At 42.5% G+C, this 22,430-nt stretch overlaps 1 protein-coding gene across 1 annotated transcript in view; it reads left to right on the forward strand.

Moving 5' to 3' along the window:
* LOC143301814 (WD repeat-containing protein WRAP73-like) overlaps positions 1–22,430 on the forward strand; it is a 58,539-nt gene that overhangs the window by 16,210 nt on the left and 19,899 nt on the right. The window contains exons 7-13 of the mRNA XM_076616211.1: positions 2,064–2,150; positions 5,493–5,627; positions 7,306–7,383; positions 9,988–10,072; positions 11,827–11,952; positions 14,438–14,521; positions 16,888–16,995. Of these exons, the coding sequence (XP_076472326.1) occupies positions 2,064–2,150; positions 5,493–5,627; positions 7,306–7,383; positions 9,988–10,072; positions 11,827–11,952; positions 14,438–14,521; positions 16,888–16,995 (703 nt within the window). The remainder of the gene's footprint in view (positions 1–2,063; positions 2,151–5,492; positions 5,628–7,305; positions 7,384–9,987; positions 10,073–11,826; positions 11,953–14,437; positions 14,522–16,887; positions 16,996–22,430) is intronic.

The following is a 22,430-nucleotide window of genomic DNA, read 5'->3' on the forward strand; positions in this document are numbered from 1 at the left end:
ACAACAACAAAACAACTCTAAATACAGTTACAGGAAATTACTTAAAGGACTTCGTAAAAGAGAAGTCGTTAAACTGACAAGCGAAACAACTGATAATGAATGCAAAAAGTCAAAAACATCAACGTTCTCAGTCACTTGTGAAGACACACTTTCGTGTACAAAAGGCTTCATCAAACTACAGTGAAAAATTATATGCTCAATTGTCAGGTTACTAAATCATATGCACTTGACATTAGAACAATACTTGGTCCGTAATGAATTTGATAATAGTCTGAGAGCTAAACTCAGTGTGTGTGTGTGTGTGTGTGTGTTTCTCTCTGCCCCCCTCTCCTTCCCTCCCCCTCTCTGTCCCTTCCTTAGTCTTACACAGTTTCTCTCTTTGTTTCTCTCTCTCTCTGTCTCTCTCTCTCTCTGTCTCTCTCTCTCTCTTGTTGTCTGCAGCCATAGGTCAGTTCTTTCTCTTTCTATCCTGTCTGTCTCTCTTAAACTCTTGCTCTCTCTGTCTCTATCTCTGAGTCTCTCTTTCTGTCTCTCTCACTCTGTCTGTGTCACACGCTCAGTCTCTTTCTACATCTCTGTCTGTCTTCCCATCTCTCTTTCATTCTCACTGTGTGTGTGTGTGTGTGTGTGTGTGTGTGTGTGTGTGTGTGTGTGTCCCTTTCTCTTTCTTCTCCCAACCTTTCTGTCAACCTTCTGACCACAGACCTGAGGCGCATTTCTTACACACTAGTTTGACGAGGTTCTCACCAGACACAAAGTTCTCACCAGACTCGCTGGGAAGGTGCTTTTCATTTTTCCACCTTGCTGCAAGAGTGGCAAGGTTCTCATGAGTCAAGGCTAGGAAACTTTCAGAACAACTTTGCCGTGATGTAGGGGTAAAATCTACTTCATGCCTGGCGTCCATTTCTTTGCGCATGCACTTCTTTCCCTTGCCACTCGCTCTCTTGATGATAGCGTATGAGTGTGCTCACGAATCAGAAACAGGTCTCAGTTCTCCTCTCCCTTTTGTCTCTCATTTTTTTCTTGTCTTGTCTTCTTCTCTTTCTCTTTTCTCTTTCTGTCTGTCTTCACCTTTCTGTCTTTGTCTCACTCTCATTGGCTCTCTGTTTCTCTCTGGGTATATCTGTGTATCAGTCTCCATTTTGTGAACTGTGTCTCTTTTTAGTGATGATAAAGTATTCTTGTGTCTTGTATCTCTTGCTCTCTTCCCCCCCCCCCCCCCCACCCCCTCTCTCTCTCTCTCTCCCATCCTGTCAGCATATCTTCCCATTCTCTTCCGGTCTTTGTCCAGTGGTCTTCTTGACTGTGTGTGTGTAAAACAACAACAAAAAAACATAAGATTTTGCTTCCTCATTTTCATGCATGCTGATAGGAGGATGTATTTTAACATGTGTTTTTGATGTTCTGTACTCAATCTTCCGCATACAGTTTTTGTGTATTTTCGCTATGATGGGTTTGATGTGTGTGTGTGCAGTACATATTTTAGCATGTGTGTTTGATGTTCCAAACAAAATCATCCGCATACAATTTTTGTGTATTTTCGCTATGATGGGTTTGATGTGTGTGTGCAGTACATATTTTAGCATGTGTGTTTGATGTTCCAAACAAAATCATCCGCATACAATGTTTTTGTATTTTTACTGTGGTGGGTTTGATGTGTTTGTATATAGCGCATGTTTTAACATGTGTGTTTGATGTTCTAAACAAAGTCATCCGCATATGATGTTTGTGTATTTTCACTGTGATGGGTTTGATGTGTGTGTGTAGCACATGTTTTAACATGTGTGTTTGATGTTCCAAGCAGTCATGCCCATAAAATTAAAAAGTTTGTTTATTTTCGCTATGATGGGTTTGATTGTGTGTGTAGCACATGTTTTAACATGTGTGTTTGATGTTCCAAGCAGTCATGCCCATAAAAAGTTTGTTTATTTTAGCTATGATGGGTTTGATGTGTGTGTGTAGCACATGTTTTAACATGTGTGTTTGATGTTCCAAACAAAGTCATGCCCATAAAAAGTTTGTTTATTTTCGCTATGATGGGTGTGATGTGTGTGTGTGTGCAGCACTTTGAGTCAGAGACAGAAGATCTGAGTGGCCTGGAGTGGAGTCCTGACAGCCGAGTGCTGTGTGTCCGTGACTCCTGTCTCTATGTGAGTTGTTTCCTGACCCGAAATTGATAACAATAGTAACAGTAATAATGACAATAATGTTTTATTTTCATATGATCCTATATAATAACAAGCAGAGGCAAGTTCAGTGTGCTTTACAAATCGAAAACTGAAATTGAATCGATTAAGCACATAAGATGAATTAGAAACATAATAAAAGGGGTCATAAAAGGGCACTCATCAATATTTTACAAACCACACAAATTAACATAATCAGTGCAACACTCTTGCACACATACACAAGGACCTGAGTAAAACGCTAAGAGAGGGATAATGTGTGTGTGTGTGTGTGTCTGTGTGTGTGATTTTAGATGATTTATTTAGATAGGCCATAGCCCCAGTAGGCCATATCCCATATTGAAGGGTTGTAAACTGTGTACAATAATCATTCAACCATTATGTATGATGAAAGGCTCACACTATCTGACTTTTCTGAGTAGATATGAACATGATAAATTGATAGTCACGTAACATCTCTTTCCTGTTTGAAAGGTTGTTATGTCTGTGAGAGAGAATGGGTGAGTGTGAGTGTTCTGTTCATCAATTTCTTGTCTTTTCATTTAGTGTGATATGACTGGGGGAGGTGGGGGGTGTTGGAAGTTGGAAGTGTACTGAACTGGATGTGGGAAAAGTGGCTTGACTTTATATCATAGTGTGTGTACGTGTGTGTGTGTGTGTGTGTGTGTGCGTGTGTGTGATGATTTCTTAATGCTTTAATATTTTTCCATTTGATATGAATGTCAGAAGAAAAGCAAAATATGTTAGTGAATCAGAATTTCAACACAGTGTTTTGAAAATATGTGTGTGTACGTGAGAGAGAGAGAGAGACATAATGTTTTAGTTGTACTGAAATTACTAAAGATTACAACCTTACTTGGTTGTTGTTTAAGTCCAACACCTTGAAGGTTTTTTGTTAAAAATTTGTTTTTTCAATGTCAAGGAATAGAATAGAGCTATCAGAAAACATGTACCTGCATTTGCAATGTACTAAGGGAGGCTACTAGCCATAGCTATTTTCAGTTCCTTCACTTGGAGAGAGTATTGTTTTGCACAGTACAGGATATAGACCCCTGCTGGAGTGTGCACCAGTGGGTCGCGGTAAATATGCATGATTAAAAGTAATCATAGGGAAAAGAATTTCTTTTTAACATGTTTGTGAATTTGACCGACAAATTCTCAGTTTTGTGAAATTCTGCCTGTGGACTGCAATGCAGTGCATATTCAGGTTGTTGCTGGAGTGTCAGGGGAGAAGGTACTTTCAGAACTTTCTGTGATTGCAGTGTTAATTTGTTCCAAATTATGGCAAAGCAAGGATTTTGTTGTGGAATGCCACAGTCAAAATTGCTCAGTCCAAGGGCAGCAACTCAGCAGATTTTGCTTGGTTAGAAATGTGTTAGTGCCATCAGTGTCTCATGTTTGTGGTCAGTATGATGGTTTCAGTTCAAGATAGTGACGTACTCTGTGTGGTGGTTTCAGTACAAGATAGTGACGTACTGTGTGGTGGTTTCAGTACAAGATAGTGACGTACTGTGTGGTGGTTTCAGTACAAGATAGTGACGTTCTGTGTGGTGGTTTCAGTACAAGATAGTGATGTACTGTGTGGTGGTTTCAGTACAAGATAGTGACGTACTGTGTGTGGTGGTTTCAGTACAAGATAGTGACGTACTGTGTGGTGGTTTCAGTACAAGATAGTGACGTACTGTGTGGTGGTTTCAGTACAAGATAGTGATGTACTCTGTGTGGTGGTTTCAGTACAAGATAGTGACGTACTGTGTGGTGGTTTCAGTACAAGATAGTGACGTACTGTGTGGTGGTTTCAGTACAAGATAGTGATGTACTCTGTGTGTTGGTTTCAGTACAAGATAGTGATGTACTGTGTGGTGGTTTCAGAACAAGATAGTGACGTACTGTGTGTGGTGGTTTCAGTACAAGATAGTGATGTACTCTGTGTGTTGGTTTCAGTACAAGATAGTGACGTACTCTGTGTGGTGGTTTCAGTACAAGATAGTGATGTACTCTTTGTGGTGGTTTCAGAACAAGATAGTGATGTACTGTGTGGTGGTTTCAGAACAAGATAGTGACGTACTGTGTGTTGGTTTCAGTACAAGATAGTGATGTACTGTGTGGTGGTTTCAGAACAAGATAGTGACGTACTGTGTGTGGTGGTTTCAGTACAAGATAGTGACGTACTGTGTGTGGTGGTTTCAGTACAAGATAGTGACGTACTGTGTGTGGTGGTTTCAGTACAAGATAGTGATGTACTGTGTGGTGGTTTCAGTACAAGATAGTGATGTACTCTGTGTGGTGGTTTCAGTACAATATAGTGATGTACTGTGTGTTGTGGTTTCAGTACAAGATAGTGACATACTGTATAGTGACGTACTGTGTGTGGTGGTTTCAGTACAAGATAGTGACGTACTGTGTGGTGGTTTCAGAACAAGATAGTGACGTACTGTGTGGTGGTTTCAGAACAAGATAGTGACGTACTGTGTGTTGGTTTCAGTACAGGATAGTGATGTACTGTGTGGTGGTTTCAGTACAAGATAGTGACGTACTCTGTGTGGTGGTTTCAGTACAAGATAGTGATGTACTCTGTGTGGTGGTTTCAGTACAAGATAGTGACGTACTCTGTGTGGTGGTTTCAGTACAAGATAGTGACGTACTCTGTGTGGTGGTTTCAGTACAAGATAGTGACGTACTCTGTGTGGTGGTTTCAGTACAGGATAGTGATGTACTGTGTGGTGGTTTCAGTACAAGATAGTGACGTACTGTGTGGTGGTTTCAGTACAAGATAGTGACGTACTCTGTGTGGTGGTTTCAGTACAAGATAGTGACGTACTCTGTGTGTTGGTTTCAGTACAAGATAGTGATGTACTGTGTGGTGGTTTCAGAACAAGATAGTGATGTACTGTGTGGTGGTTTCAGTACAAGATAGTGACATACTGTATAGTGACGTACTGTGTGGTGGTTTCAGTACAAGATAGTGATGTACTGTGTGGTGGTTTCAGTACAAGATAGTGATGTACTGTGTGGTGGTTTCAGTACAAGATAGTGATGTATCTGTTTGGTGGTTTCAGTACAAGATAGTGATGTATCTGTTTGGTGGTTTCAGTACAAGATAGTGACGTACTGTGTGTGGTGGTTTCAGTACAAGATAGTGACGTACTGTGTGGTGGTTTCAGTACAAGATAGTGACGTACTGTGTGGTGGTTTCAGTACAAGATAGTGATGTACTCTGTGTGGTGGTTTCAGTACAAGATAGTGACGTACTGTGTGTGGTGGTTTCAGTACAAGATAGTGATGTACTGTGTGTGGTGGTTTCAGTACAAGATAGTGATGTACGCACTGGATGGACGGATGCTGGGGTCGTACTCAGCCTATGACTCTGCCCTGGGTGTCAAGACTGTCGCCTGGTCGCCCTCCTCTCAGCTCCTCCTCATCGGCAGTTTTGATGAAAAGGTGAGGGGGGGTCCCTATTTTGTCGTCTTCTCCTCCTCCTGCTCCTGCCCTTGTCAGCAGCAGTTTCTACATTCACTTGTATGCATGAGTGGGCTTGGAAGAATCAGAGGAAAAGAACCTTGGTAAATGTCCACATCAAAAAGTCTGCTTCAGGTGTATGAATACAAACTGTGTTCATGAAGCGACTTGCACGTATGAATTGTTTAGTTTATGAACTAGCGTATTTTGCCCAGGCCCACACATCAAACCCATGATGGATGCCAGTTACACTGAAGTTGTGTGTATTCTTCTTCTACATTCGTCGGCTGTAACTCCCACTTTCACTCATGTATGAGACGGGCGCAATAGCTGAATGGTTAAAGCGTTGGACTTTCAATCTGAGGGTCGGGGGTTCGAATCACGGTGACGGCGCCTGGTGGGTAAAGGGTGGAGATTTTTACGATCTCCCAGATCAACATATGTGCAGACCTGCCAGTGCCTGAACCCCCTTCGTGTGTATACGCAAGCAGAAGATCAAATACGCACGTTAAAGATCCTGTAATCCATGTCAGCGTTCAGTGGGTTATGGAAACAAGAACACACCCAGCATGCACACCCCCGAAAGCGGAGTATGGCTGCCTACATGGCGGGTAAAAACGGTCATACACGTAAAAGCCCACTCGCGTATATACGAGTGAACGTGGGAGTTGCAGCCCACGAACAGAAGAAGGAGAAGAAGAAGACTCATGTATGAGTGGGCTTTTACTTGTATGACCACTTTTAGAATAGAATAGAATAGAGTATGTCTTTATTACCAAGTGTACCGGGGTCACAAGGAATTTACCCTGCCATGTAGCCACCCATACTCTGTTTTCAGGGGTGTTCACATTGAGTATGTTCTTGCTTTCATAACCCACCAAATGCTGACACGGATAAGAGGATCTTTAACGTGTGTATTTGGATCTTGTGCATGTGTATACACATGAAGAGGTTTCAGGCTCTAGTGAGTCTGCGCATATGTTGAGCTGAGAGATGAGAGAAGTGTCCACCCTTCATCCACCTGGTGCACTGAAACCAGGGACCAAACTGGGGACACTAGGACAAGAATCCAGGATTCTAACCATTGGGCCACCCCACGTGTTGTATGTTTGTTGTCAGTGTTTAGCATGGGTGAGATGAGAGGTCTGAAGAGATGAATCAGTAAAAAAAAAATGTTTTTTTAAATCAGTTTGCAAACATGAATTTACTTTGACATCTAAGGGTATTCGTCAGTTTAGGTCTCTGTGGCATTTTCAGTGAAAGTGTACATCTGTCTTTCTCTTTGTGTGTGAATGTATCTTACTCTGTCTTTTGCTCACATGTTTATGCACATACGTACTTGAACACACATGAGCCCCCTTCCACACACACACACACGCATGCACACTTGCACATGCACACACTCACACAACCCACACATACTGTTGTTGACAACAGTGTTTGTGGTATGTGTGTGTGTGTGTGGACAGATCAGAATTCTGTGTCACATCTCGTGGGAAAAGATCTTAACCTTAACCCACCCCAACACACACACATGCTGACACGCTCTCTCTCTCTCTTTCTCTCTGTCTCTCTGTCTCTCTCTCTCTCTCTCTCTCCCTCTCCCTCTCTCTCTCACTCACATACTGTCATCATTAACACATTGTCTGTGTGTGGACAGATCAGAATTCTGGGTCACGTCACATGGAAAAAGATCTTTACCTTCACCCACCCCAACCCTGCTCAGGGCAATAACCTGGTGAGTGACTGCTGTGTGTGTGTGTGGTGCATTTGTGTGTATGTGTGTGCATGCAAGCACACACACATACATGTGTATGGGTATCTATAAATGTGTGTGTGTGTGCCTGCGAGCACAAACATGCATGTCTGTGTGTGTGATGTGCGTTTGTGTGTGTGGTATGTGAGTGTGTTTGAGGTGTGTGTTTATGTCTGTGTGGTGTCTGCCCATGTCTGTGCGTGTGCTATGTCTGTGTGCATGTGTGTATGGTGTGTGTTCCATGTCAGTGCGTGTGTGGTGTCTGTGTGCGTATGTGAACGGTGTGTGTCTGTGTGGTTTGTGTGTGTGGTGTGTGTCTAGGTGTAAAGGCAGTGTATGATGTGTAAATGTGGTGAATGTAAATGTGCTGTGTAATAATGATGCATAAAAGCAGTGAAATAATGTGTAAAAGGCAGTGATGATGATGATGTTTAACTCACTTCAGATGAATAGTTTTCTCCCTTGCTTTTCCCTACAGACGACCCATTTGTTAGGGTTAGGAAAAAAATCACAAAAAATACAAAGCATAAAGTAACTGAATGAAACTCACTGTACTTGACCCACTGACCCCTCTCCTCATGTCGTGTGAACACCCACCCCCCCTTCCTCTTTACTGCTCTCAGAAGCTGAGTCACTATCAGTACCTTCTTGCTGGTAGCTTTCTTCACTGCAAATACTTGATTCAGCGTCTTCATCATCCTTGTCAATGTCGAAACTTTCAGTTTGAAGCATTTGAATCACTTCAGCAGCGGTAAAAGCAGCTGTTGTGATCTAGTTTGCTCCAAAAATTTCCACTAGTATTGCCTGCGACGCCATTTTCGATACATATGCAGAGTAGCTTGTCGTGTAGGGTCCTGAACTCGCTGGCTCGCTGTGGAGTGTGTTGTTACTGAATCTCATGAAGAAACTTTTCATTTGACCCTTGATACGTTCACAATGTTCGGTGTAGCTGCAATTGTTATGCTACCCCATGAAGAAAATGTGGGAAAATTTTTAATTGTCAAAACCACTATAGCGTTCCATCGTCCGGAACGCTACCTTTCGTCAGGAACGGTATAGCGTTCCATTGTCTGGAGTGAGTTAAAGGCACTGTAATAAAGATGGTTAAAAGTAGTGAAATGATGTGCAAAGGTGATGTCTTGATGATATATAAAAGCATTGAATCATGTGTGCAAAAGCAGTGAAAGAATGATGTATTTAACCCTCAAAGTGCTGGATATGATAAAACATACATACAGAAATCATGCCTAAAACAAAGGGATAGTTTGCCTCCGCTACCTGTGCTCTGATTTGGGGCATTTGTATGCTTACCAGTAAAAATAAATAGGTAAACCTATACATATTTGGAAAGTAGAGTGAATGAAGAATCAGATAAAAGTAAGAAAAAGGCTGTACCTTGTATGTAGCTGGAGATATTCCACAGGATATAATCAACAAATTTTGCACACTGTTTATAGGTATTTTCACATCTTTTACAGAGTCAAAATCTCAAAATTGGCATTAAACTGTACAAAAAATGTTCTGGCTGCAGAATCACGATATGAATATAACTGAAACAATGAAATTATAAGCATTGTATTATTTGTTTGAGACATTTCCTGAGCTTTGTCAACTTCAGTGTCACTCATTGTTTACAAAAAATATGAAGATATGGACTTGTAAACTCGGTCAAAGTTTATGCAAACACAAATAGGGAGACAGTAACACCAGAACGAGGCAGTTTTACGAAGGCTGCCGAGTATAGCTGTTCGATGTCGGACCTTATGCAAACAGAGCCACGATTGTGGCCCATCACACTTCACAGGGAAAGCCACGATCGTGGCTCATCGCGTTCTCCAGGTTAAAGGCAGTGTCATATTTTGTAAATGCAGTACAATTATGTGGAAAGGTGGTGTAATGTGTAAAGGCAGTGTAATGATTGTAAAGGTGGTGTAATGATGTGTAAAGATGGTGCAATGATGATGTGTAAAGGCAGAGTGATGATGATAATTGTAGAGTCGATATTTTGATGAAAGAGAAAGATGCAGTCATGATGTGGAAAGGTAATGTAATGATGATGAGTAAAGGTAGCATCATGATAATGTGTAAAAGCAATAGGATGGTGATGTGTAAAGCCGGCGTAATGATAACTGAGGCAGTGTTTTGATTAAGAGTAAAGATGCAATCATGATGTGTAAAGGTGGTGTAATGATGATGTGGAAAGGTGATGTAATGATGATGTGTTAAGATCACGTCAAGATGATTATAAAAGCTGTATCATAATGATGTGTAAAGGTGGTGTAATGATGATGTGTAAAAGCTGTATCATAATGATGTGTAAAGGTGATGTAATGATGGTGTGTAAAGGTGATGTAATGATGATGTGTAAAAGCTGTATCATGATGATGTGTAAAGGTGATGTAATGATGATGTGTAAAAGCTGTATCATGATGATGTGTAAAGGTGATGTAATGATGATCTGTAAAGATGATGTAATGATGATGTGGAAAAGCTGTATCATAATGATGTGTAAAGGTGATGTAATGATGATGTGTAACGGTGATGTAATGATGATGTGTAAAGGCCGCGTCATGATGATGTGTAAAGGTGGTGTATCGTGAGGTGACCCACAGCACCAAATCCAAGCCAGAACCACCCCCTGCCTCCTCCCTCTTCACTGGCCAAAGTAGATGTAAGTCTTTTGTGGGTTTTTTTTAGAACAGAATAGAATATGTCCTTATTACCAAGTTGCACAAGGTATGTACAATGCGGGCATGTGCAATGTCTTCTTTGAGTACATTACCTCCCTTCTGTGTGTGAATGTAGCACCCTCTTTCTGATCCAGTGTTCACCAGCGACCATTGTTCAGGTTCCTGTTTCAGCATGATTATGCGTCATAGGAAACGGCGTTTTGATTTTCCTCACTCCACCCAGGCATGGATGGGTACTGAACTTCAGTCAGGCAAGGTTAAAATGATAGGGAGGCAGGGATCAGGTTCGACATCGGTCATCGGTCATTGACGCATTTAATTTTGAAATGACCTATTGTTTTTCAAGTTGCCAGGTCACATGACTTATTGTTTTTATGACCAGTCGGTCAACCAAAGTAACCATCTCTCTCTCTCTCTCTCTCTTTAACGATCGTGGTCGCTTTGTCGTCTGCTCCTACAGGAAATGACTATAAACTGGTTTATTAAAATACGGATCCGTGACGAAACGAAATCCGAAACGAATCTTTATCGCTGCCTTTCGCGAGCTTCGGCGAGAAGAATTGGCGTTCCAACTTTTGCATTAACCGAGTGCAGTTCTGGGAAAACTGAAAGTAGGCTGCAAAACCAAGGGTTGTTCTTGCGTCATCTTCCCGCAAGGCATAATCGCCTGACAGCAGTAAATGAGCCAGTCGTATATGTTTTCTAGTCAACGCAGAAGGCCAGAACATTGCATTTTCTTGTCAGAAATCAATGACATTCTTAACTTCTTTTTTTTTCTAGTCAATGAATGACCAGAATGGCCAATGTATTACATTTCCCTTTCATTTGTGCATTATTAAAGTTTGAAAAAGCCCGGGACGGGTGATATTTGACCTGTTGATTTTCAAAATGACCTATTGATTTTATGTTCTTCCGGTCATATGACCTATTGTCTGTTGAACCCAACCTGATCTCTGGGAGGAGAGGATCGGGCCCCATCTTCCTGTGCTGAGCTATAGATTCAGTGGATATGAATTCACTGCCTCAATGGCCCCTTTAACCATAACAATAGACCGTATTTTTGTATGCTGTGTTGACACAAGCTTGTAGCTGGGCCGACAGCAAAGTGAGAGCTATTTGATCAATGGCTTCTCCACTGTATTAAGGATTCATTTGCAGTTCAGTCTTTTTGTGAAGGACTATGACCCTCAAACTTAAGAGGCAAGATTGCATTGACTCTTAGTGCTGCATCCTTTGGGGGCTAGTTGGCCTTTGGGGACCATCCCAGTGTTGACTGTCCAAACCCTCTTGGCTGAAAGAGTTGGGATATAACTTGGGCAAGACTCCTCACATTCTATCCCAAATAGTCTGGACAGCAGTTGAATGAATGAGTGGTATGGATACTTATATAGTGCTTATCCTCAGTTGGAGACCAAGTTCTAAATGCTTTACAAAACCAGGTTCATTTGCACAACATGCTGCCTACCTGGGGAGAGCTGACTGACCTGTGCCATTGGGCGCTCATCATTTGTTTCCTGTGTCATTCAGTCAGATTTCAGGCACGCACTCATACACACTTGGACAGATATGTAACATTTTTTGTGTATAACAGTTTTGTTTATTTACCCTGCCTTGTAGGCAGCCATACTCTGTTTTCAGGGGTGTTGATGCATTACCTCCTCAGCTGTTCTGATGGTCACAGTTGGACAAGACTGACTCTCCAACACACTGTATACATGCATGTTGTGTGTGACAGATGAACTCCAGCCGTGCCCGGTGAGCATCCCCACAGAGGACCCCCCCAGCAGGAAGGCCAACCCCAAGAAGGGGGTCAGCAAGGTGGCTTTCTCTGCCAACAACAAGTACTTCTGCTCTATCAATGGTCAGTGTGTGTGTGTGTGTGAGTGGTGTACAGGTCGTGTGCTGTGTGTCTGTGTGTAGGATGTGTGTGTGTGTGTGTGTGCTGTGGATCTAGAACTTGTGGCTCCTCGGGGTTGTGTGTACTGTAAGCCATGTACTTTGATTATGTGGGTATGCTTGCGTATAGCTGGCTGTGTGTACATACAACATGTTAAAGGTGCTGTGTACTGTGTGGTTTGATGTGTGTGCAGACACATGCAGAAGTTGCTGTGTACTGTGTAGCTTGATAATTTGTGTGTGTTCTTTGTGCAGACAACATGCTGAAAGTGCTGTGTACTGTGTGGTTTGATAATATGGATATTTTGTGTGCAGACAAAGCAGAAGTTGCTGTGTACTGTGTAGTTTTATAATGTGGGTGTGTTGTGTGTGCAGACAACATGCTGAAGTTGCTGTGTACTGTGTAGTTTTATAATGTGGGTGTGTTGTGTGTGCAGACAACATGCTGAAGGTGCTGTGTACTGTGTAGTTTGAAAGTGTGTTGTGTGTGCAGATAACATGCAGAAGGTGCTGTGTACTGTGTAGTTTGAAAGTGTGTTGTGTGTGCAGACAACATGCAGAAGGTGCAGTGTACTGTGTAGTTTGAAAGTGTGTTGTGTGTGCAGATAACATGCAGAAGGTGCAGTGTACTGTGTAGTTTGAAAGTGTGTTGTGTGTGCAGATAACATGCAGAAGGTGCTGTGTACTGTGTAGTTTGAAAGTGTGTTGTGTGTGCAGACAACATGCTGAAGGTGCTGTGTACTGTGTAGTTTGAAAGTGTGTTGTGTGTGCAGATAACATGCAGAAGGTGCTGTGTACTGTGTAGTTTGAAAGTGTGTTGTGTGTGCAGACATGCTGAAGGTGCTGTGTACTGTGTAGTTTGATAACATGTCCTGTGTTATGTGTGCAGACAATATGCAGAAGTTGCTGTGTACTGTGTAGTTTGATAAAGTGTGTGTGTTCTGTGTGCAGACAACATGCTGAAAGTGCTGTGTGGTGTGTAGTTTGATAATGTGTTCTGTTGTGTGTGCAGGCAAGATGCAGAAGGTATAGTGTACTGTGTATTTTTATTAATTGTTGTATGTGCAGACAACATGCTGAAAGTATTGTGTAATGTGTAGTTAGATACTGTGTTCTGTGTTGTGTGTGCAGACAATATGCAGAAGGTGTTGTGTACTGTGTAGATACCTTGTTCTGTGTTGTGTATGCAGACAACATGCCAAAGGTGCTGTGTACTGTGTAGTTAGATACCGTGTTCTGTGTTGTGTGTGCAGACAACATGCCAAAGGTGCTGTGTACTGTGTAGTTAGATACCGTGTTCTGTGTTGTGTGTGCAAAGAACATGCCAAAGGTGCTGTGTACTGTGTAGTTAGATACCGTGTTCTGTGTTGTGTGTGCAGACAACATGCCAAAGGTGCTGTATACTGTGTAGTTAGATACCGTGTTCTGTGTTGTGTGTGCAGACAACATGCCAAAGGTGCTGTGCACTGTGTAGTTAGATACCGTGTTCTGTGTTGTGTGTGCAGACAACATGCCAAAGGTGCTGTGTACTGTGTAGTTAGATACCGTGTTCTGTGTTGTGTGTGCAGACAACATGCCAAAGGTGCTGTGCACTGTGTAGTTAGATACCGTGTTCTGTGTTGTGTGTGCAGACAACATGCCAAAGGTGCTGTGCACTGTGTAGTTAGATACCGTGTTCTGTGTTGTGTGTGCAGACAACATGCCAAAGGTGCTGTGTACTGTGTAGTTAGATACCGTGTTCTGTGTTGTGTGTGCAGACAACATGCCAAAGGTGCTGTGCACTGTGTAGTTAGATACCGTGTTCTGTGTTGTGTGTGCAGACAACATGCCAAAGGTGCTGTGCACTGTGTAGTTAGATACCGTGTTCTGTGTTGTGTGTGCAGACAACATGCCAAAGGTGCTGTGCACTGTGTAGCTAGATACCGTGTTCTGTGTTGTGTGTGCAGACAACATGCCAAAGGTGCTGTGTACTGTGTAGTTAGATACCGTGTTCTGTGTTGTGTGTGCAGACAACATGCCAAAGGTGCTGTGTACTGTGTAGTTAGATACCGTGTTCTGTGTTGTGTGTGCAGACAACATGCCAAAGGTGCTGTGCACTGTGTAGTTAGATACCGTGTTCTGTGTTGTGTGTGCAGACAACATGCCAAAGGTGCTGTGTACTGTGTAGTTAGATACCGTGTTCTGTGTTGTGTGTGCAGACAACATGCCAAAGGTGCTGTGTACTGTGTAGTTAGATACCGTGTTCTGTGTTGTGTGTGCAGACAACATGCCAAAGGTGCTGTGCACTGTGTAGTTAGATACCGTGTTCTGTGTTGTGTGTGCAGACAACATGCCAAAGGTGCTGTGTACTGTGTAGTTAGATACCGTGTTCTGTGTTGTGTGTGCAGACAACATGCCAAAGGTGCTGTGTACTGTGTAGTTAGATACCGTGTTCTGTGTTGTGTGTGCAGACAACATGCCAAAGGTGCTGTGGATCTGGAACGTGTCGCACCTGGAGCTGTGTGCTGTACTCATACAGGACCTGGCCATCAGCTGTACGTCAGTGTGTGTCCCATGGTGTCTGTTTCCCCTCATGGTTTTCTTGTGAGGTGCTGGGGTCTTACTGCATGAACAGCGTCAGGGCTGTGCATCCATGGACATCAGTAGAACAAATTATAGACCCATCTAAACATGTACGAACATTCCTACTCTACACAGAAATGAACAGAACATTGAAAACCATCCCCTTTTTTTTCAGGTTAAGTCTAAAGTTGTTAATCAGCTTTCAGAATTAAAAAAAAAAAAAAAAAAAGTATTATGGCCTTGTTGCGAATGAACTGGTAATTTAGGGATTGTCAGCTTCTTATCCAAGTGTGTCCGAGCTGTTAAAGAAACATATCAGACAGTGATGTGTCATGGGATATTGTCCTCTTTAGCAGTAAAATGATGTGATCTTGTGAACCCTTTATCTATGTCTGATGTCCATCGCTGATGGACACCCCTGTAGCATCCCTGACGTCCAGAAATTCTATACTCTCAATTTCCAGGACTTGCAAAATTTCTTCCAGTGAACACTGGGATAGGCACTAGCTGTCCATTCTGTAGTATTATATGCCAATGTTTCCTTATTATTTTTATTTTATTTTTTTAGGCTCTAATTCTTAGGCTCTCTGGTTGGCACAGACTGAAGGCGTGCATCATTGTAGACATTTTTTTTTTAACCTGGCAAGATAGCTGCACAATAGTTCAGTGACTGAATCAGTATAAAATTTAAGTGCAATAACCCTCAAAATAGTTTCTTAAAAAAACACAAAAAAAAACCCTTTGATTCTACTGACAGTCATATTGTGATTCTACTGATTATAATATCGTTTCACCATTGCAGGAAAATTGCCATTGAAATAGGTTCCATATGAGTGATCTTTGATGGTGACTGTTTTTATTCTTAAAATTAGAATAATTTAAAACTTTTTTTTCTTTTCTTTTTCCCTATGACGAACCTGAAGACAAATTTTTGTACACTGTTTTAAGCAACAAAGTGATTGATTTGTTGATTAAATTGACTTTTTCACTGCCATTGACGACGTCAGTTGACTAAACAGTGCACGCCCATAGGCGACTTTTGTCAGCATCGAGGGGTCATGTTGAGAAGACCATTTTTGACTCACTTGTGTAAACAAAGTATGTTTTAACCTGGTGTTCGGTTGTCTGTGTGTGTGTCTGTGTGTGTGTGTGTCCGTGGTAAACTTTAACATTGACATTTTCTCTGCAAATACTTTGTCAGTTGACACCAAATTAAGCATAAAAATAGGAAAAATTCAGTTCTTTCCAGTCATCTTGTTTAAAACAATATTGCACCTCTGGGATGGGCACAAAAAAAAAAAATAATGAAGCCTAATTATATGCAAACTGCATTTACTGTTATATTTATATTTTTTGCATTCTCTAAACTTGGCACTTTGATCTGATATTCTGGCCCAACAACAAGAGCAGTCATTATTATCATTTTTTGTTCAAACAGGAACTTCTTTTGCTAAGCATGGAAGTTTTATTTATTTTGCAAACATTTTGGTGCAGGTAGTAAAAAAGGGAAATTTCTCTGTAATTAATGCTAGGGGACTTAATTTGCTTTAAACTGATCTTTCTCATCTTAAACATTACATTTTGAAATTATACTCAATACATAAAAAGCCTGGTTTTTTTTTTGGATTTTTTTTTTAAAAGTGTATCACAAGTGAGTCTTGAAGGCCTTGCCTCTCTTGTTCACATTGTAACAAAGCTCGACAGCTGCAGCCAGTTTCCGACCAATAGAACAATGAATAACCTTTGGCCCCTGGCCTGAGTTTGCAGTGAACAGGTCCATTGTGTTGTTTGACATGAACCAAAGCCTGTGACTGAGGGGATCATTGCTAAAACATTTGGTGCTGGGGAGTGTAGTTCACACAGAAACTTGGTGGTGAAAGAGTTAAAGGATACTACAATAGAACTTTTCCATACACTGTGGAGTGATGGCCTAGAGGTAACGCATCCGCCTAGGAAGCGAGAGAATCTGAGCGCGCTGGTTCGAATCACGGCTTAGCCGCCGATATTTTCTTCCCCTCCACTAGACCTGGAGTGGTGGTCTGGACACTAGTCATTCGGATGAGACGATAAACCAAGGTCCCGTGTGCAGCATGCACTTAGCGTACATAAAAGAACCCATGGCAACAAAAGTGTTGTTCGTGGCAAAATTATGTAGAAAAATCTACTTCGATAGGAAAAACAAATAAGAACTGCACGCAGGAAAAAATACAAAAAAATGGGTGGTGCTGTAGTGTAGCGCCGCGCTCTCCCAGGGGAGAGCAGCCCGAATTTCACACAGAGAAATCGTTGTGATAAAAAGAAATACAAATGCATACAGAGTGCAGCCTTCATGTTACAGGTGTGTCGTGGGACCCGCAGAAGCCGCGTCTGGCACTGTGCACCGGCACCAACAAGCTGTACATGTGGTCCCCTGAGGGCTGTCTGTGTGTGGACGTTCCTGCCGAAGGTACTTACCCCACTGTCCGCTGTCTGCCAGTGTACACTAGCCCACCAGACAGTGATGTCATTTGTGCGGAGTTAACAGTCTGTAAATGCCGTCGGCTGGTCTATAAGCAATGCGATTTGATTTGCGTGTGTTTATGCCTGTGCGTTTGCTTTGCGTTGATGTGATTATGTATGTGATTTTGTTTAATTGTGTGCAAGATATGGTTATGTTCAGGTTTGGTGTTTTTTGTTTGTTGTCTGTTGAAAATAGAATGGTTGGTGTGTTTTTTTTCTTCTTAAGCCTCTGTTGAAGAATTGACAGAACGGTCAAAGTCAGAGGAAATGATTATGTTTGTGTTCATGTTTTTCTTTCTTTTTTTTTCTTTTTTTTGGTTTGTTAGTCCACTGTCAAGGAATTTTTAGAATGGTCAATGTCAGAGGAAATGATTTTGTCTATGTTAAAGTTTTTTTGTTGTTGTCAATCCTCAGTTGAAAAATTGACAGATTGTTTAACGTCACAGGATATGGTTATGTTTATGTTAACATGTTATTTCATTTTGTTTTTTGTTAATCCTCTTGAAAAAATTGACAGAACGGTCAGTGTCACAGGATATGATTGTACATGTGTTTTATTCTTATTTTCCAGTTTTTTAATTTTGTTTTTGTTTTTCCAGATTCTGTGGGATCAATATTCAAAGTTTTTTCAGCCCTGATATGGCCCTCTGTGGTCGGCTGGGCTTTTAACCAAAAAGAAAGAAAAAAGATTCTTGATGTATGTGTATGAGCAACACAAAAATTTCCACTGTGATAATGTATTGTAGATGAGAGGGGAAGGAAGAATGATTGGTTTTATATGAGTTGGGGATTTGATGATGGATGAGAACGAGTAAGGGAATATGTGTTTGTGTGTGTGTGTGTGTGTGTGTCTAGTGGAGGTGGAGAAAATAGTGGTGAGCGTGGGATTTGATCTCATGCTCTGTTTCTCTCGCTTCCAAGGCAGAAGCGTTACCGCTAGGCTACACCATCTCATACACCACCGCATACACCTGGACTTCTGCCTGCCATCAGTTTGGTGACAATATGGTGATGGATTTCTGCCTGCCATCAGTTTGGTGACAATATGGTGATGGATTTTGTTTGACTTTGACCTCTGTGCTGTATACACAAGTGTGCTGTAGTTGATGATAAAATTAGTGTACAGAACAAGCAGGGGTTTCCCGGTGTAAGTTCTTTTTACACAAGCTCCACTGACATCAGCTACTGGAATAAGGTACACATTCTTTGATTCTTCTCACTGAGAAAAAAAGTTGAAAACTGACCTGTGCTCACAAACAGAAGTAAACAAAGACTTAAAATGGTCAGATCATAGATGCTGTAGCAGATTCTAATGTGCACTGGTGAGTCTCAGATACACACCTTCAGTCAGTGTAATGTCAAAAACCAAACTGCCTTTCAGTTGAAGGCAATAGAACTTAATGTTTTTTGAGCAACAGGACAGATGTTTTTAGCAGGGGACTAATGATTTGATGGTCCATAAGTGGTGGCAGTATCAAGAACAACTGATAAGCTGTAAGAAGTCTTGCAAGTCTTCCTACAGAAAAATACACAATGGCTGGAGTGGAAACGGTAGTGGAAGTCTGGGTGAATGTTCAGCCTGACATGCCTACCATCCCAGAGATTTCCTGGAAAAGAAGAAAAACCTCCCATGGTGTGTGCTGTGCAACCAGCTGCTGAGTGTCAGACATCATCTGACTGACTGCTGGGGTCTGCATGGTATCAGGCACAAACATTTTACAGCCAGCACTATGGAGATTCTGGTCCAGGGTGTTCCCACAGACTCTTTTTCAGTTCCTGAAGTTTTCAGAAAAAACTTGAGTTGAATATTACTTGGACTGAAACAGACATGGGAAAGTGGTCTCTTGCGCTGTTTTCACTGTGTTTTTTTTATTTGGTTTAAATTTTATAAGCACTGAGTTTGACACAGGTGATATTTTTTTAATACACTGTTGCCAACATTTATAACTATGTGGACTGAGTGGGATGTGGATTAACTGGTGGTTTTAATGTTGTTTGAACTGACCTTCCGACATCATTTTGTGTTCTCTTCAACTGGTTCTTAAGAACTGACGGGTGATCAGCCCTGTGCTGTTGTTGTGTTGGATCCTTTCTTTGTCGATCTGTCATTGCCACTTTAGGTGTCCTTTGTATTGGATGGTCCACCCAGCAGGACATGTGATCTGTCATTCCCACTTTAGGTGTCCTTTGTATTGGATGGTCCACCCAGCAGGACAGGACATGTGATCTGTCCTTCCCACATTAAGTGTCCTTTGTATTGGATGGTCCACCCAGCAGGACAGGACATGTGATCTGTCATTCCCACATTAGGTGTCCTTTGTATTGGATGGTCCACCCAGCAGGACAGGACATGTGATCTGTCCTTCCCACATTAAGTGTCCTTTGTATTGGATGGTCCACCCAGCAGGACATGTGATCTGTCCTTCCCACATTAAGTGTCCTTTGTATTGGATGGTCCACCCAGCAGGACATGTGATCTGTCCTTCCCACATTAAGTGTCCTTTGTATTGGATGATCCACCCAGCAGGACATGTGATTTGTCCTTCCCACATTAAGTGTCCTTTGTATTGGATGGTCCACCCAGCAGGACATGTGATCTGTCCTTCCCACATTAAGTGTCCTTTGTATTGGATGGTCCACCCAGCAGGACAGGACATGTGATCTGTCCTTCCCACATTAAGTGTCCTTTGTATTGGATGGTCCACCCAGCAGGACATGTGATCTGTCATTGTCACTTCAGGTGTCCTTTGTATTGGATGGTCCACCCAGCAGGACATGTGATTTGTCCTTCCCACATTAAGTGTCCTTTGTATTGGATGGTCCACCCAGCAGGACATGTGATCTGTCCTTCCCACATTAAGTGTCCTTTGTATTGGATGATCCACCCAGCAGGACATGTGATCTGTCCTTCCCACATTAAGTGTCCTTTGTATTGGATGGTCCACCCAGCAGGACATGTGATCTGTCATTCCCACTTTAGGTGTCCTTTGTATTGGATGGTCCACCCAGCAGGACATATGATCTGTCCTTCCCACATTAAGTGTCCTTTGTATTGGATGATCCACCCAGCAGGACATGTGATCTGTCCTTCCCACATTAAGTGTCCTTTGTATTGGATGATCCACCCAGCAGGACATGTGATCTGTCATTCCCACTTTAGGTGTCCTTTGTATTGGATGGTCCACCCAGCAGGACAGGACATGTGATCTGTCATTCCCACATTAGGTGTCCTTTGTATTGGATGGTCCACCCAGCAGGACAGGACATGTGATCTGTCCTTCCCACATTAAGTGTCCTTTGTATTGGATGGTCCACCCAGCAGGACATGTGATCTGTCCTTCCCACATTAAGTGTCCTTTGTATTGGATGGTCCACCCAGCAGGACATGTGATCTGTCCTTCCCACATTAAGTGTCCTTTGTATTGGATGGTCCACCCAGCAGGACATGTGATCTGTCCTTCCCACATTAAGTGTCCTTTGTATTGGATGGTCCACCCAGCAGGACATGTGATCTGTCCTTCCCACATTAAGTGTCCTTTGTATTGGATGGTCCACCCAGCAGGACATGTGATCTGTCCTTCCCACATTAAGTGTCCTTTGTATTGGATGGTCCACCCAGCAGGACATGTGAGAGTGGTGGGTATCATGAAATTTGCACCCTGAAGAGCACACTGCTGAAGAGGCTCCCTTTCTGTCAGCTAGATTGCAGGCAGCAAAGTTTGCTGACAGAAGAGCGTTGTTCATTGTGGCTCTATCACCAGACAAGCATAGAGCCACTCCTCTCTCCCAAAGTTACTGCTCAGTAACCCGAGTGTAGGGATGTGTTAGACAGAGTCCTGCTGTACGTCCCTGTCTTATTGGTGTGAATCGTGTCACAGAGGTCCCCTGTCCTGCAGAAAGAGAGGTGACTGCTGACTTGGATTTTCAGGGAATGAATCTCATCTTGTGCAGTTTTCGGCTCCTCCTTAGTGGGTTTTTTTCGACTCTGTTTTGGGTTGTCTGAAGGTCAGACTGTGTGGATTGAAGTCTTCTGTGTGCAGCTCAGTCTTCTGTGTGCAGTCAAAATATCTCCTCAGCGTGGAGTTTCATCTCTCTTGTGTGGGATACGTTTGTCTGGACCTGTTGTTCGTCCTCATCACATGAACGTGGATCCAGTGTCACCGAGGTTCCTTGTTTCTGAAGGGTCCGGCAGATAAGAGATGATGACAGTGGCTTCATCACCAGAAAAAGGGAGAGCTACACCGCCCCCCCCCCCCCTCCCAGAGTTACCATTACACAGCCCCCCCAGCAACTGCAGAGATTTCCTGTGCAGTCTGCAGCTGAGATGTCACTGCTGCGATTGCCTGCACCGCGTTGTGCAGCTGTTCATGTGTTCTCTGCTGTTGGTGTTTACTTTTTCCTTGGTTGCCTGAAGATCATACTGTGTGGATCGAAATTTTTCCTTCATAGAGTTAATTTTTTATGTGGAGTTAACCATTAGCCTGCTCAGGGATTTGGCAAATAACTGAATCCTGTTTGCTAGGAAAATGGGGTCATTTTTTTATGTACAGAAAACAGGTAGGTATAGAAAAAAGTATGTTATGGATTAATTTCTTAACTGACACAGGTAAAAGTATATATTTTCTGAAAGGAAAGTGAATGGGCAATACAGAAAAAAAAAATTTTGTGGCCTACAAGAATTTTTCGAACATGACACATGCACATGAACAAATACACCAAACTTGAGCACACACACACACACACACACACACACACACACACACACACCATCCCCTACAAAGGAATGTCTGTATCAAAATCAAACCCGCTGATCTGGAAATAGGCACACCACCACACCCACCCCACTGCCCATCCCCTTCCCTCCAGCATCATGTCCTTCACAATGCACACTGTAATCAGATACCTACCCCACCCCTTCTACCTGTCAGCATCATGTCCTTCACAATGCACACTGTAATCAGATACCTACCCCACCCCTTCTACCTCTCAGCGTCATGTCCTGCTTCACAATGCACACTGTAATCAGATACCTACCCCACCCCTTCTACCTGTCAGCATCATGTCCTTCACAATGCACACTGTAATCAGATACCTACCCCACCCCTTCTACCTGTCAGCATCATGTCCTTCACAATGCACACTGTAATCAGATACCTACCCCACCCCTTCTACCTGTCAGCATCATGTCCTTCACAATGTACACTGTAATCAGATACCTACCCCACCCCTTCTACCTGTCAGCATCATGTCCTTCACAATGCACACTGTAATCAGATACCTACCCCACCCCTTCTACCTGTCAGCATCATGTCCTGCTTCACAATGTACACTGTAATCAGATACCTACCCCACCCCTTCTACCTGTCAGCATCATGTCCTGCT

Source organism: Babylonia areolata, chromosome 28 (assembly GCF_041734735.1).
Source record: "Babylonia areolata isolate BAREFJ2019XMU chromosome 28, ASM4173473v1, whole genome shotgun sequence".
Classification (NCBI taxonomy): domain Eukaryota; kingdom Metazoa; phylum Mollusca; class Gastropoda; order Neogastropoda; family Buccinidae; genus Babylonia; species Babylonia areolata.